This window comes from Erythrolamprus reginae, chromosome 7, assembly GCF_031021105.1.
Source record: "Erythrolamprus reginae isolate rEryReg1 chromosome 7, rEryReg1.hap1, whole genome shotgun sequence".
Taxonomy (NCBI): Eukaryota; Metazoa; Chordata; class Lepidosauria; order Squamata; family Dipsadidae; genus Erythrolamprus; species Erythrolamprus reginae.
The window spans coordinates 16,067,469-16,084,993 of NC_091956.1; the positions used below are offsets into that span (position 1 = coordinate 16,067,469).

The 17,525-nt window shown below is 43.2% G+C and overlaps 1 protein-coding gene across 1 annotated transcript in view; it reads right to left on the reverse strand.

The window, feature by feature from the left end:
• Window positions 1–9,050: 9,050 nt before the first annotated feature.
• The window catches only part of NWD2 (NACHT and WD repeat domain containing 2), a 69,598-nt gene continuing 61,123 nt past the window's right edge, over window positions 9,051–17,525 (reverse strand). Inside the window, exons 6-7 of the mRNA XM_070756560.1 lie at window positions 14,983–15,572; window positions 9,051–12,983 (exon numbers count right to left, since the gene is read on the reverse strand). Of these exons, the coding sequence (XP_070612661.1) occupies window positions 9,051–12,983; window positions 14,983–15,572 (4,523 nt within the window). The remainder of the gene's footprint in view (window positions 12,984–14,982; window positions 15,573–17,525) is intronic.

Consider the following 17,525-nt stretch of genomic DNA (forward strand, 5'->3'; position numbering starts at 1 on the left):
CATGGTTGGTAAATCCACAGGAACTGAATTTAAACATGCCTGGGATAAACATATATCCATTGTAAGATAAAATACAGGAAATAGTATAAGGGCAGACTAGATGGACCATGAGGTCTTTTTCTGCCATTTTCTATGTTTCTAATTTCTATCCATTTCGGTCAGGAGAGAGGTCTAGAAGCTCCTTTTCTTCGTCACCTGAAATCATTAAATCACAGATTTGTTGCATTGAAACGGCAACTACAAGCTTGACTCAACCAATCCAGGTTTGCCATGTATAACAAATGTGACACCCCCAGGGAAGGAGGGAAAACGGATAAAAACAATCCAGACAATAAAATATCCCTTGGCTCTCGTGCTTTGAGCCAACTACCAGGCGGGAGTTGTTACTTACTGCCAGTAGCAGACAGCTCTGTGTCGCCGGTGTGCGTGCATATGGAATTTTGCTTCTGCGCATGCGCAGGAAGCAAAATCTTGCAAGAAGATGCGAGTGCATGTGAGATTTCGATGATTTTTGTTTAATTTCACACATGTGCGGAAGCAAAAAAATTACCGAAATCTCTCTCGCGGGTGTCTCCTCTCGTGACAGTTTGCTTCCTGTGCATGCGCAGAAGTGAAATCTTAGTGGGGCACACCCTGGCAATGCAGACCTGCCCGTGCAGCTCTATTTTCACTACCGGTACACATTGTGGCCCATACCGGCTAACAACCCAATACTTTCTTTCTTTCTTTCTTTCTTTCTTTCTTTCTTTCTTTCTTTCTTTCTTTCTTTCTTTAATTAATTAATTAATTAATTAGATTTGTATGCTGCCCCTTTCCGTAGACTCGGGGCGGCTCACAACATAATAAAACAATTCATAACAAATCTAATAATTTACAATTTAAAATTTAAAGTAGTTAAGAAACCCAATTTTCAAGCAGACATACCTACAAACATACCATACATAAATTATATAGGCCTGGGGGAGATATCTCAGTTACCCCATGCCTGACGACAAAGGTGGGTTTTGAGGAGTTTACGAAAGGCAAAGAGGGTAGGGGCAGTTCTAATCTCTGGGGGGAGCTGGTTCCAGAGAGTCGGGGCCACCACAGAGAAGGCTCTTCCCCTGGGGCCCACCAACCGACATTGTTTAGTTGACGGGACCCGGAGAAGGCCGACTCTGTGGGACCTAATCGGTCGCTGGGATTTGTGCAGCAGAAGGCGGTCTCGGAGATATTCTGGTCAGATGCCATGAAGGGCTTACAGACCATACACATGATCGTAACACTTCCTAACAGAGGATGTGGGGTGAGAGGTGCTTTAGTTGTGTGACATTATGCAAGTAGTCCTTGACTTACAACAGTTTATTGAGTGACAAGTGAAAAAAGTGACTTAAGGCTACTTTTCACATTTTTACGGCAAATCCCATGCTCATGTGATTTACCTTCAGATGCTTGACAACTGACTCACATTTATGATGGGTTGCCGTGTTCCTCGAGTCACAGGATCACCTTTTGGGATCTTCTGGATGAGCAAAATCAACCGGGGGAGGGGGGGAGGGAGGAACCAGAATCACTTAACAACCAGGTTATTAATTCAAACAGCTGCAGCTGCTCATTGTTCTTATTACCTACAGTGGTACCACATCCCAGCAGACGTGGTTGGTAAATCCACAGTAACTGAATTTAAACATGCCTGGGATAAACATAGATCCATTGTAAGATAAAATACAGGAAATAGTATAAGGGCAGACTAGATGGACCATGAGGTCTTTTTCTGCTGTCAGTCTTCTATGTTTCTACCTCTACTGAAGAATTTAATTCATTCCATGACCAGGTTCTTAAGTAGAAACGTTCTTAAGTAGAATCAATTTTCCCCCATAGGAATCAATGTAAAAGCAAATAATGTGTGCAAACCCATTAGGAAAGAAATAAAAGCTCGGAATTTGGGTGGGAGAAGGAGGAAGAAGAGGAGGAGGAGGACAGTCGCTGCTGAAGGAAGAAGGTGAGATGAGGGGAATAAAAAAAATCCAAAACTTTAAGGCTTAAAAAAAAAAAGAGGGACGACTTTGAGGCGAGGAGGAGCACACGCCTCCCATACACCCAGCATGAGGCTGCCTCCCATACACTGGCTGCTGCTCCTGCTATCTGCTTCCTCTTCCTTCCCATGCTGAAGGGTTCCCCTCTCCTCTCACTCGCTCGCTTTGTAGCCGGCGCCTTTGCTTCGCTGTGTTCACTCTTCGGCTTCCCAGAGCGAAGGGAGCATTTCTTTTCTCTGGGCGGTGGCAGAGGTTTATTCCCTGTCCAAGCCCCCAGAGAAAGGAAAAATGCTTCGTTCGTAAGTAGAGGCGTTCTTAAGTAGAGGTGCCACTGTATTTCCTTTTCTATGTATGACTATAACTTAGTTGCTTGTACCTTTTATTTAGTTTCCTAGCATGATTTATGATTTGGCTTCTGTGCATGCACAGAAGCCAAATCTCGCACCGAGAGGCGCACACACAACGACCTCCGAGGGAGCTCCAGTAGCAGGTAAGAAGAAAGGCCCTTCAACTGCTTACAGCCATCACTAAGTATTGCATCTTATGATCTATGATAAATGTATTTTTATGATGACTATGATCAGTTTCCGGTCACAATTCAAAGTGTTGGTTATGACCTATAAAGCCCTTCATGGCATCGGACCAGAATATCTCTGGGACCGCGTTCTGCTGCACGAATCCAGTGACCAGTTAGGTCCCACAGAGTTGGCCCTCTCCGGGTCCAGTCAAGTAAACAGTGTCGTTTGGTGGGACCCAGGGGAAGAGCCTTCTCTGTGGCGGCCCCGACTCTCTGGAACCAACTCCCCCCAGAGATCAGAATTGCCCCCACCCTCCTCGTCTTTCGTAAGCTCCTTAAAACCCACCTCTGTCGTCAGGCATGGGGGAACTGAGATAACTTCCCCAGGCCTATATTGTTTATGTATGGTATGTTGTGTGCATGTTTTTTTAAATTATGGGTTTTTAGTTTTAATTATTAGATTTGTATTGTATATTGTTTTTCTATTACTGCTGTGAGCCACCCCGAGTCTACGGAGAGGGGCGGCATACAAATTTAATAAATAATAATAATAATAATAATAATAATAATAATAATAATAATAATAATAATGATGATGATGATTTATCACTTATAGCTTTAATTTACACTGAGAGCTTATGCACCGAAGACAAATTCCTTGTGTGTCCAATCACACTTGGCCAATAAAGAATTCTGTTCTCTGTTCTATTCTACTCTATTCTTCATTATTCTACTCTACTCTACTCTACTCTACTCTTCATTATTCCATTCCATTCCTTTCTTTTCTTTTCTTTTCTTTTCTATTCTATTCTATTCCAGTCTATTCTACTATCCTCCTCCTCCACTCCACAAATCCTCCTCCTCTCCTTCTTTCTCTTTCTCTTCCCCCACAAGCACTAATGATGTGACATAGTTGAATAATGAAACATCTGCAAGAATATAACCAAGCTCAGGCAATACCAGGGACCCCAAAGTCAGAAAGCAAGACGTATGTTTATTTATTTGGTGTTTGTATGTGTATGTGTGTGCTTTAAAGGACATCAAGTCATTTTATTATATGCAGCTTTTTAAAAATTGGTTTTATCCATGTTTTAAATGTTGGGTTTCATATGGGAGCTTGGATTTGTTAAAACCCATCCTACAATTGTTAGAAATATTCACTTAACAACCGCAATCCACTTTAACAACTCCAGCAAGGAAAAGTCATAAAATGAGTCACTTAACCTCTGTCTGATTAAGCAAATGCAGGCAACAATTGTGATTGTAAGTCAAGGACTATCTAAATTAGTGGTTCTCAACCTGGGGGTCGAATGACTATTTCACAGGGGTCACCTAAAATCATGGGAAAAGACAAATTTCCCATGGTGTTAGGAACTAAAGGTTCTATTCTGGCGCCGTAGAACATATTTTCACAATCCAACCAATCAGGCGTTTACAGTGTGGGCGTCCCTCTGACCTTCCTGCCAATCAGCTTAAAGCTCTGTTGGGAGAATTGGTGTTGGACTTATGGTTGGGGGTCACCACAACATGAGGAACTGTGTTAAGGGGTCGCGGCATTAGAAAGGTTGAGAACCACTGAGTACCACTGATGTAAACCAAGCTGATGAATGTCTTTAAAACGTTAGATGAGGACAAACAAACTGTAAGGAAATCTACAGCTGAATTAAACTAAAGGACAAATGTATTTTGGTCAACAGGGCACATTTGGTCAATTCGGTAGTCTAATATCCAATTTCACCACTGCAAATTTCAGGCAGCTGTTTCCATAGTCCCCCCACAAAACTCCCCACAAGTATCTAGAGCAGTGATGGTGAACCTTTTTTTCCTTGGGTACCAAAAGAGCAGGCACGCATGAGTGAGTGCTCACACCCATACTTCAATGTTGGGGAGGGCAAAAACAACTTCTTCCAACCACCCACAGGCCCTCTGGAGGCTGGAAATGGTGTCTTTCCCAACTTCTGGTGGGCCCAGTAGGTTCATGTTTTGCCCTCCCCAGGCTCCAAAGGCTTCCCTGGAGCTGGAGGAGGGTAAAAATGTCTTCTTTCATCCTCCTGGAGGCTCTCTGGAAGCAAAAAACACTCCCAGTGCCTCTGTGTGAGCCAAAAATCAGCTGGCCAGCACACACATGCACGTTGGAGCTGAGCCAGGGCAACAGCTCGCGTGCCAGCAGATATGGTTCCGCCTGCCACCTGTGGAACCTGTGTCATATGTTCATCATCACTGATCTAGAGCAACATCTTCATCATTGGGTGTACATCATTGGCTTCGCATTATTTGAGAATTCAAGACTTAATGGCCCCCAGGAGGCTGTATAGATATCATCTTTTTAAAAATGACCCCATAATCCCTTGTGGAATGGAGTCTGGGTAACTGAATGGAGCTAGCAGAGTGTTTCATGGCTGGATGCCGTACCTGTCGCCAATGAGGAGTTTTACTCAGCAGATCAATTCTCATCATTCCCAGAGAGAGAAATATCTGCCTACCTAGGATCAAACTCACAGCCTCCTGACTCTAACTCTAGACCACCACACTGCTTTTCCCAGAGGTTATGTATAAAGATATTGATTCTTTTAAAAAGGAAATGGACCCTCCCATAAAGGATATGCAAATTTGCTCCGTGAATAAGTGTAACTCACCCCCTGTGCAAATTTGCTCTCGGTGCTTCTACTCCATGTGATTTTTTTACAAGTAGGATAGCTGGAGTCCTCAAATATTGGTTGACAAAACTGGAACAGGTACAATGCGTTACCTATTTCTGTTATAAAATGCACACGAGCTGGGATGGGACACCAGTGGCCTTTATATTTTAAAACGGAAGAGCGGCCTACACATATAAGCTGTTGACACTCGGAGACATGTAGAAATATTTAATACTTTCTGTAATCAACGGGAGGGATCTAATGTCCGTAATTCTAATTAATAGAAGGCTTGCTAGAGAACTTTGGACTACAAATCCCATCACCTCTAAGGACTAGAAAAGGCAAGGCTGGGAGAATAGGAGGAGATGAGCTTCAAAAAACAAAATATCAGAATTACATCCCTATTGTTCCGAACACACCCCTCCCCACAGGCTTCAAAGTGAGAAAATCTTATAAAAGCCCAAAGCAGGAAATGAAGAGTATGCTATTGTACACAGAAGTAAGAAATTTATTACAAAGTGCAATAGTAAAGAACCCTTTAGGCAGGCAGATTTTTGTTGTCGTCATCATCATTGTCGTTTGCTTTTTTCCCCCAGCACGTATGCGACCTTGTCATTGGAATCCCCGAGTAATTTGGTCATCGTGTCCGTGTTTCGCGCAGGAAAGAACAGGAATGACAATAAGGCAGACACTCAACGCACCAGGAAGGATGTGCGAACACTCGCCGTTCTGATTCCTGCAAGGGTTAGAATCAGCCGGTTTTTCTTAAAAAACAACGGATTGTAAGAGTGTGGGGGTTTTTTTGAGGTAAAAAGGAGAAAATGGAATGGAGTGGATGGTTCCTAATGCCCTTTCTGATGGAAAAATGTTGTCCTTTAAGCCAGGGATGTCAAACACGATTTCATTGGGGGCCACATCAGGGTTGTGTGTGACCAGGGGGATATGGTCAGTTTGCCGTCCCTCGTATCGGGGGCGCCTGTGGTGACGTGAGCACTCTGCCAGTGAAAATGGGCTCCCGAGCTCCGTTTTAGGCTGTGATGGTCTCCTGCACCCCTGTCAGTGAAAATGGAGCTTGGGAATGCCATCCATGGCCCTCACAAGATCCGTTTTCAGCTGTAATGGCCTCCTGTAAACATCTATCAGTGAAAATGGAGCTTGGGAGTGCCATTCATGGCCCTCACAAGATCCATTTTCAGCTGTAATGGCCTCCTGTAAACATCTATCAGTGAAAATGGAGCTTGGGAGTGTCATCCACGCCATCACAAGCTCCATTTTCAGCTGTGATGGCCTCTGTCAGTGAAAATGGAGCTTAGAAGTGCTCCCCACAGCCCTCATAAGCTCCATTTTCGGCTGCAACAGCCTCCTGCAACCCTCTGTCAGCAAAAATGGAGCTTGGGAGCAGTTTTCCCTCTAATTTTTTTTGGGGGTGGGCGGAAAAATATAGTGTCTGAGCGGCAGTCCCTTTGGGACTGGGCGGCACAGAAATAATAAATAAATAAATAAATAAATAAATAAATAAATAAATAAATAAATAAATAAATAAACAAACAAACAAACAAACAAACAAACAAACAAACCAACCAACCAACCAACCAACCAACCAACCAACCAACCAACCAAACAAACAAACAAATAAAAAACCCACCCTGTTTTGCCTCAGAGAATTTCAAAATAAAATACTGTACTGTGTGTCAATAACAGTGAGCTCATAATAGGGCAACTCTATCAATATCAAAATGCCACTTAAATAGTTGAGCTAGTTTCAAACTAGATTTTGATTTTCTTTCTCTCTTCCTTACTCCCATTCTTTTTCTTTCTCTTTTCCTTCCTCTCTTTTTTCTATCTGTTTCTCTCTCTTCCTCTCTTCCTCTCTCTCTCCTTCCCTCTCACTCTTTCCCTTTTGGCTTCTGGGCAGGTTTGGAAAACTCTGAGTTGATGATGATTTTTAAGTGAGCGATTGCTCACTGCTCAGCTTAGAGGGAACTATGCTTGGGAGGGACATATTCAGCTTTCCCAAGCTCCATTTTTGCTGGCAACTCAGTTTTCGTCTGCAGCGGATTCCTACAACCTTCTGTCTGGAGCTTAGGAGTGTCACCCATGGCCCTCACAAGCTCAGGTTTTGGCTGCGATAGCCTCCTGAAATCCTCTGTCAGCTTGGGAGGGCCATATGCAGCCTTCCTGAGCTCTGTTTTCACTGGCAGAGATACTGCAGGCCAGATCTAAGTGTCCCGTGGGCCGGATCCAGTCCCCAGGCCTTGAGTTTGACACCTCTGCCTTAAGCTCTGTACTGAAAGACCTTGGGAAGGATATAGAAAACAGCACAAAACCCAGACCAAACTGCTTTCTTTACCATGGGGTCCCACCTCGGCAACTTTAAGGCTTGTAGACTTCAACTCCCAGAATCCCCCAGTCAGCCATGCTAACAAGTATGTAAGCTTGGCAACTTTAAGACTTGTGTTACTTCAATTCCTAGAATCCCTCCCAGTCAGACATGTTTTACACCCCTACTTTACAGGGTCCAAATAAGCACTTTTATAAAATTTATATTTTTGCAATAGAAAATTTGCCGCCGTTTGAAACGGGGTACAGAGATACCTCGTCTTACAAACGCCTCTTCATACAAACTTTTTGAGATACAAACCTGGGGTTTAAGATTTTTTTGCCTCTTCTTACAAACTATTTTCACCTTACAAACCCACCGCTGCCACTGGGATGCCCCGCCTCTGGACTTCCGTTGTCAGCGAAGCACTCATTTTTGTGCTGCTGGGATTCCCATGATGCTCCCTTTGCTGGGAAACCCCACCTCTGGACTTCCGTTGTCAGCGAAGCACTCGTTTTTGTGCTGCTGAGATTCCCATGATGCTCCCTTTGCTGGGAAACCCCACCTCTGGACTTCCGTTGTCAGCGAAGCGCTCATTTTTGCGATGCTGGGATTCCCCTGCTGGGATTCCCCCGCAGCATCGCCAAAACACAGAAGTCTGGAGGTGGGGTTACCTATGGAGGGGATCCTCAGGGGAATCCCAGCAGTGCTAAAACGGCTGGCAAAAGGGGTGAATTTTGGGCTTGCACGCATTAATCGCTTTTCCATTGATTCCTATGGGAAACATTGTTTCATCTTACAAACTTTTCACCTTAAGAACCTCATCCCGGAACCAATTAAGTTTGTAAGACAAGGTATCACTGTATTTTTAAATTCAAAGGCAATGTCTTCTTGCTTTATGTGGCGACTTTTAGATTACTTCTCCTGCTACTCTACCTGAACCAGGTAAGAGGAAAAACCCATCGGACTGAATCAGTGCTACAGATCACTGAGTTTAGTGACAAAATATTTACATCTTGGTTGTGCCTGAATATCTGGGGGAATTAGCACTATTCGCTGGCTGCAAAAATCCCTTCGCTGCTTTTTAAAAAAACAATTATTTTGCATGTGTTTGAGAGTGTGTGGGTTCTAATAGCTGCGACTTCAAATGTTTATGGAATGCATCAAACTCTTTTAGGGTGACATGTAACATCTGGTTGCACCATCAGAAGGAAAAAAAACCCCTTTTTTGCAAGTGGTATCAATTCAAAATTGCTTCTGGTTAGCTGGATTTTTTTTAAAAAAGATGCTCGATCTGCCCCATTCCAATATGAAATATAGCATCATTGCTGATTGAAAAGCTTTCTTCCCTACTCCATTTTTTAAAAAAACCGGCAGAATACATCAGATGATATTGCTGGAAAGACTGTTGATCAAGCCTCGCCTCCGAATATTTTCTCTTTGCCTTGTGAATTGTGTTAGTTTTCAAGTCGGCTCTTTTATAAGTGGGCTTTTAAATGTCCCCAGTACAAATGCGATATCCGCTGTGTGGAAGGGTAAGGGAACTCCACGTTCAATGTTCAGTGGCCAGCAGTGAACACTCTGCAGTCTATGGCGGAGCACACTTTGTCGTAGCAATAGTTGTGTTTTTTGGTGGGGGTGGCATCACTGGTCTCTGCATCCACCACAGTGATGGGACTGTCTCTCGCGAACACCTCCGTTGATTCTCTCCAGATGCAGTCTGCAATCGCCTTGAAGCTGTAATGGCGACACTTTGGCTTGATCACCTGAGTGGTGTTGTTGAAAAAATGCCGGCTGTTGGAAGTAGCGATTTTGATTTTCAGGGCGGCATCTACGCGATCCACCACGGTGTATGTGGCGATGCTTCCGTCGTCAAAGCCCACAATGATGTTCAGGTGCCTCTGGGAAAGAGTTAGGAAAGTGGGGGTTTTGTAGAGTGAGCAAGCCCCGATGTTTTTGCCGTCTGCCAACCTCATTACAATTAAAATAGACATGGCGCTGTTATCCTCGTCGTCTTCCCCGCTGCGGGAGCAAATGTACACTAGGTAGCGTCCGTCCTGAGACAGCTTCTGCCTCCAGATGATACCGGATGCATGGACCACTCGAAATTTGCCGCTGTGAAGATCCAGGATGTTGATGTTCTCATCCCCACAAGAGAGAATCCCCAGTTTTCCACTGGGCGATATTTCAAAATCCTCTAAAGTTTTCAAGAAACTATTAGGCAACTGCACACGTCTGGAAACAACTTCTTCAGTAAGACTGTAGATGTTCACTGTTTCAGCAGATGTTATAAAGACCACGATATCCGGGCAGTCTGGGATGAATTTGATATCCACAATGGCGATGCCATCGTCACAAGAAAACTTCTTGGTTATGCTACCAGTCCACAGGCTGACCACTAAGATTTTGTTCTTTGTCATCCCAACCACAAAAGTGTTTGCGGTGGTTATAAACGCGTTCTGCAAGGCCACAAGAATGTTGCACACACGGTGTCCGGTAGATAGCCTCCAAACCCTGGATGCATTTTGCTCACAGAGAGAGACCACAAACTGATCGTTGTGGGTTATCAACAATTGGCATATCCTTTGCCCGTTGATGCGGAAGAGATTTTCACCGGAACCCGTTTGCCACACATACTGGCTGCATTTGTCGTCAGAGGTAACCATCAATTTCCCGTTGGAAGTCAGGACACAGTTTTCAACCAGGCTTTCGTGCTTAAATATTGCTTCAATGAATCCCGTGCTGAAGTTCCATTTATGGATAGCTTCAGATCCATCCAGTGTGTATATCGCTTCCCCCTTAGAGGGCAAAACCAGTCTTTGGATCGGCTTGCCAGTTTTGTCAATGTTGGACATTGCAGTGATAATATCGATGTCCCATACCGAAAGGACCCCACTGATAGACAAAGAGAGCAGCATGTTGTGATGATTTGACTTCATCAACCGGACAATGTTTCCTGAGATTTCTTGTAAGGTCGCCATGCACTGCCCGGTATCTCTTCTCCAAACAAAAATGGCAGAGGTATTTTCAATAGACGCAACGATATAATCTCCATTTTTGGAGAATGCGGCCGAAACAAAGCGCTCGTTCCTTTTTGCTCTAAACTTTTCTCCCACTTTCCACATGCTCGTGTTCAGGAGATCGATCCCGAGAGACTTGCAGATTAAAATGGCGCTTTGGTCTTCAGCAAGTTCGAGGCTGACGAATTCGCCATCCCCCCGCCTGCAATCAAAGTCGTCCATTAATTGAGGGCAGGCAATTTCCTCCGTGTTCCAAATAGAAAGGGCCCCTTCGCTGTCCACCATGACCATCTCTTGAGCTGCATCTAAGACGAGAAGAAACTTGACAAACCCTCCTGAGAATTCAGAGGTCACTGTGGCTATCTTGTCGCCACTGCCCAAATGAAATATCGATGCCGTGTTCAGGTGTTGTCCACAGAAAGCGTACATCCCATCTCCTGAACACTGGACACAAGTGACTTCGTACCAACAGTGGAATTGATGAAGTGGCCATCCGTACAGTAAATCAATCACTGTGATGTCCTTACTAGCTTCCAACCATGACAGCGCATGGTTTACAGAAAGGGCAAATCCATTTATAAAACTTGAACTCACTCCAATCCCACTATGCTTTGATCCTTTAATTTCCACCTCGGAGAGAAGGCAAGAGTTTAGATTGTCATAAATCAAGAGTGTGTTCTTGGTGGTGGACACCACAAGGTATTTTTCATCGCTCGTCAGTTTCATGCCCAAAATAACTGACTGAGCAGTTGTAATTTGCCTTAAGAGTTGGCGAGTCTCGATTTCCCAAGTACTGATGGACCCATTTTCTAGAGCAACAATAACTACACTTGGATTGAAGGTAGGTAGGATTTCGGTCACTTGAGAACAGCTGGAGGACAGAGGTAGCCGTTCAGGACTATAAGTGACATCCATAGAAGAATGAAGTGGAACAATAGAGCAATACTTAGGGCCATCTTTGTCACACTCTAGAAGAAGCTGTCTCAGTTTGGGCAAGGAACTGACCACTGGGAGTAGCCTTTGTTGTAATTCAGCCGAGAGGGTACCTGGGTATTTTATCACTTTGTATTTAATGGCCCGTAGAGTGGTTGCTAGAAACTTCAGCTCTTTTTCCTGCGAGTAGTTGTAGGCCAGCTCCACATCCGAAAGGGCTTTGTCAAACTGTCCAATTTTGATCATGGTGTAAAGCCAGCTGAAGTTCATGATGACGCCATACAAAATGTCATCGGATTTCCCGCTCTTGGTCAGGTGGTGCAAAAGCTCCGTCATTTTCCGGTGGTTAATGAAAAAAATGTCGGGCTCCAAAGGGTTGCACTGGAAGACCCAAGGCTGATCAGGAGACTGCCTATCGAAATTCATGAGGTCCATCATGTGCCTCTCCTCATTGTTCATACTCCTGCTGTCACTGTCCAGATAGCTGTTCAGATATTGGGGTTCGCCGTAAAGAGATTTCCTTCGGCCTCCAGACCAAACCCCTAAAAAATACTCTGCAATGACACCGTGCATTTCATGCACATCTTCTTCATTGTGAAGATAAATCTTTTGGGCAATTAGTTGTAGGTGTCGATTAGCCCAAACTAAAAGGCTTACGTTTTTCACTTGCCTTTCTATTAGGTATCCCATTAACCCTTCTTTCAGCTTGGCTATGTAGATGTAAGGTACCCTCAATGGATTGAGGTTCCTGATGCATTGACTTAGTTCGAGCATGACGGTGTTATCGAGAGCTAAAATGTCTTCCAATTCCATTTCACTCAAACCGGTTTTGGACATTGTGACATAGCCAAGGGCCCGGGATAAAAGTTTCGGTCCACAGATGTTCTGCAGAGACCAGAACATCTGCTCTATGCCATCATGAACAGTGACGCAGAGGGAAGATTCGTCGACATCCTTGTGAGATCTCCAACTTCGAACTTCTCGGAAAGTTAAGTTTACAAACATCGGCAGAGTGCATTTAGAGAACGCTTCGTTGACGTAGATTTGTTGGCCTGACGTGACTTTCCTCTTCACTTGGAGCAACTGTTGCTTGAGGACTTGGCTGCACATCTTTCTGTCCCTTGCTGTCAACTCAATGTAGTTGTCTTCGTTGTGGATAAGGCTCTTCAGTTTTTGCAGGATGCCATGCTTGTTCGGCAGCGTGGACAAGATAATCCGCACGGAGCGAGGCAGGTGAACAGGAAGCCACCATAATTTCCTTGCATCCTCGTGATCAGCCAGCTGTTCCAGAGCATCAAAGATTAAAACCAAAGGTCGATGAAAGGAAGACTCATTCAAAAGGTTAATGAATAAATCTCGGAGATCGTGGGTCTTTTTTGGGTAGCTTTGCACCAGGCATCGATAGTTGATCACTAACTGTTCACAAATACTTTGAAGGAGAGCCCTCAGGTCGGTGCTCATCTCTGTAGATCCTATAAATCTTATAATCACCACAGGATCCGATTCCGGCCCCATCTCTTCCTTCAGCCAAGCATAAGCCTGCAAAGGTAGAAGTAGAAAGAGGTTAATTGTTCAAATTAGTAGACCTTATCCAGACACACAAGCAAGAAAAACAGTGTTCTGACCCAGCTGTCCAAACTCGACAAACCCTCTGAAGCGAATTTATTTATTTATTTTTATTTATTCTATTTTTATGCTGCTCTTCTCCTTAGACTCAGGGCGGCTTACAACATGTTAGCAATAGCATTTTTTAAACAGAACCAGCATATTGCCCCCACAATCCGGGTCCTCATTTTACCCGCCTCGGAAGGATGGAAGACTGAGTCAATCTTGAGCTGGTGATGAGATTTGAACAGCTGATCGACAGATCTACAGTCAGTTTCAGTGGCCTGCAGTACAGCACTCTACCTGCTGTGCCACCCCGGCTCATTTAAAAGATTGCTTTATAGGAGCGCTGACAGCCTTGGCAAAAAGTTTCTCTCTCAGGCTGACAAGTCCGTCTGGCAGGAAGATGAAGTCTCCCACACCTATTCATCTCTGCCCCCTGCCTTTTATCACCAGAGCTAGGGTGGGGCTTTGCTAGCAGTGGTGGCTCTTCCGTCCCAAGGATTGGCCCATAGGTTTCCACTGCTCTCCTCTCCTCTGCCTTTAGCACAGCTGCGCAACAGGCACTGGACCTCCTCTTCCTCATCAGCCACCTCCAGACCTGGAGGCTGTTGCCTCGCTATCTGAAGGCTGAAAATTATTATTATTATTATCATCACATTTATTTATTTATTTGTTTGTTTATTTGTTTGTTTGTTTGTTTATTTATTTATTTATTTGATTTGATTTGATTTGATTTGTATGCCGCCCCTCTCCGTAACTGCAACTGTTATAAATGTAAGTCAGTCATCAAGCATCCCGATGTAAATCACATCGCCATGGGAACTGTACAACGGTCATAAGTTTGAAACGTATTGTAACTTGGAATGGTCACTAAATGAACTGTCGTAAGTCAAGAAGCACCTGTAATTTTGTATATCATATGCTCATTTTGCACTTATTTTTCTACAAATGATTATGAAACACAATCTAAAAATGATTTAAAACATTTATCTTTCAGCCTATATAAAGAAGGTAATAAATGGGTCTGATTTGTCACCCATTAGTTTTCAAAAATGTAGACCTAAATCCATTCCTGCCATCAGTTCTGGAATGATGCATTGCAGCAAGCCAAGACTTTATCAAAATGGTCATTTGCAATCTGCTATAAAAAACATGCAAAGTTTGCATCGTAACACTGTGACACACCTTTTTTCACCTGTCCCAGACCAGATGACCAGACTGCTGAATCTGTGTTCTCTCTCTTTCTCTCTCTCTCTTTTTCTGTCTTTTCTTCTCTTTGTCTCTTTCTGTCTTTGTCCCTGTCTGTCTGTCTGTCTGTCTGTCTCTCTCTCTCTCTCTCATCTTTCTCTCTCTCTTACTCTCTCTCTGTTTCTACCTCTCTGTCTCTGTTTCTCTGTCGTTCTCTCTCTCTGTCCTTGCTGTCTTTCTCTGTATGTCTTTGTCTGTCTTTGTTTTTCTCTTTCTCTATTTCTTTTTCTCTCTGTCTCTATTTCTTTCTCTCTTTTTCTGTCTCTGTCTTTCTCTCCCACTCTCTCTCTGTTTCTCTTTCTCTCTGTTTCTCTTTCTCTCTCTCTTTATTTCTCTTTCTCTCTCTCCCTTTCTGTTTCGCTATCTATTTCTCCCTCTCTTTGTCTCTCTCTGTTTCCCTATCTGTTTCTCTCTCTTTCTCTCTCTCTCTCCATGTGTCAAAACTAATTCAAGAGATAGGCAAAAGTGCCTGTTTCAGCCTCTTTTTGCGAGCCTGAAATAAAGTTGTGCCTGTTTTAAGAGTCTCCACTTCAATGAGTCAAATGCCTTTTCTTTTCTCTAGCCATCTTCAAGAATAGGGCAACCAACAGGGGAAGCAATCTAGAGAAAGCTCTAATTACAGCTTGCCATGAATAGACAATAGATTTTTTTTAAAAAAAATCACAAGGGTGTTGGTTTTTACCTTCTTTGCCACCTCTGCTAATAAAAATGTTTTTCCGGTGCATGGCCCCCCATAGATGATAAGAGGATTAACGTGGCCCATTTTCTTAGGCAGGAGGTATTTACGCATGATAGTTCTGGCCTCACATCTATATTCATAGAAAGAAGCATAGGTTTTGCACAGAGAGCAATGTTGCAGGACTTCATCATAAAGCCAGTCCGTCTCTATGTCAAAATTCTGCTGGACTGTTGCTTGGATGATGTCTATCATATCTTCGTAGAACTGTTTGCCGAGACCTTCAATGTAATGGCTCTCCACTTCTTGGGTGTAACCATACTTGATGTCACAGTGGGTAACGGAAGTGTAGACCCTCAAATTCGAGGAAGCCACAATGGTAGGTACAAATTCGTCCCTGAGCCGGATTAATTTCTCAAGTGCTTCTGGATCCCTCGTGAACTTCCCACCTCCGCGAAGAACGTCCATGTATTTCTCCATCTCGGGAGATTTCACGAAACGTTCGATGTTGGCGATCTTCCGGATATAGCAAACACACTTCTTTAAAAAAGCCGGGGTTTGCTTTCCTAAGGCAAAATCGAATTCATCTTCGATAGCTGAGAGGAAGAGAGAGAGAGAGAAACATAAAATAAAATAAGAGAACATCAAGATGGTGGAGAATAAAGTGAAATCTGCTGTGTGGAATCCAAAATTACTAGGATGTAATAAAAGGTGTTTTCTTTCAAGAGGTAACTGGACTTTCTGGTTTTTGTTTGAAGATGTTTCACTTCTCATCCAAAAACTTCTTTAGCTCTGACCGGATAGTGGGGAATAGAGCAGAGTAGAGCAGAGCAGAACAGAACAGAATAGAATAGAATAAAGAATGAATAAAAATGAGAAGAAATGAATGGAAATGAATGGAATGGAATGGAATAGAATAGAAATGAACAGAAATGAATAGAATAGAATAAAGAATGAATAGAAATGGACAGAAATGAATACAATAGAATAGAACTAGAAATTATTACTTTTATAATTGGTTTGAAAGAAACAATAGAAAGAAGAGGATGTATAAATGAATATATTGATCCATAGTGAGAATATAGGATTTTATGAATACGATCGTAAAGGATATGTATATTTACTAATAGTTAAAAGTATGTATATGTAAGGATATGTAAAGATTTCTGATAGTATGTGTAAGGATATGTATATTTACTAATAGATACATGGATAAAAACTCTAAAGGAAATTTTACAATTTAACTTAATGACATATAAATGAAAATCTAATGTTATGACAACTTACTGTAGAATTGCTAAAGGGGTTTTTATGTATGCCGCCCCGAGTCTTCGGAGAGGGGTGGCATACAAATCTAATAAATTATTATAAATTATTATTATTATTTGTAAATATGTTGTTTTGTATCATTTATTTGTTTGTCCTTATTTTAATATTTATAATGTTTATCTTAAATAAAAATATTTTTTTTAAATAGAATAGAACAGAATTTTTATTGGCCAATTGTGATTGGACCCACAAAGAATTTGTCTCAGTGCATATGCTCTCAGTGTACATAAAAGAAAAGATACATTTGTCAAAAATCCTGAGGTAAAAGCACTTAATGATTGTCAATGAAGTTCCTGAGGTTGGATGGGGGAATTCTGGGAGTTGAAGTCCATTCAACGTAAAGCAGGGGTGGGCTGCTGGGTGTTTGCAGGGGTTCAGGAGAACCTCTAGCTAAAATTTTGTGTAGTTTGGAGAACCCCCAAATCCCACTCCTGGCTGGCCCCGCACCTCCCAGGACTCCCCATGTGGCCCATTTTGGGTGCAGGTAAGTGTAGGGCGTGCATGGAGGCTCAGTGACAGCAAAAAACAGGCCTACCGGAAGTTTGGGAAGGCCAGAAAAAATGGCCTCCAGAGCCTGGAGAAGCCATTTTTGCCCTCCTGGAGGCTCAAGGAAATCCTCTATGGTGCAGGAGGCGGATTAGACGACACCCATCACACCAGGAGGTGTTGTGGTTAGGTCTGACCCAGCTCCTGCCCCAAGGACTGTGGATGTGGGGGAGACATCCACATGCTGCAGGCCTGTTTTGCGCCCAGTGGAATCTGCTGATGAAGGCTCCTCTGACCAAGAAGACATGAGTGACAGGGAGGAGGAGAGTGTGGCAGACAGCTCAGAAGGAGATCAATTATCTAGCTCCTCCTTGGATTCAGAACAAGAATTAATAATACAGCCACGCATGCGGAGAGCGATGCATAGGCAACAACAACTGAGAGATTATTATCAAAGAAAATGAGGCCACCTGTGGTTGGGTGGGGCTGTGGTAATTTGTGAGGCTGCTATAAATAGCAGCCAGTGGGTTTGGCCATTGTGGAGGATTATCTGATCATTGTGTTTTGTGACTGCTTTATTGACTTTGACCTTTTGTGTGCTGATTTCCCCCCGCTTTGAAACTAAACCAGAGCAAAGTGTATTTCACTTTGTGAAAGAAGAAGGACTGTGAATTGCCTCACAGCTGCAAGCTAAGTATCACAGAACTGATAAGGGACTTGTACAAATTACCAGT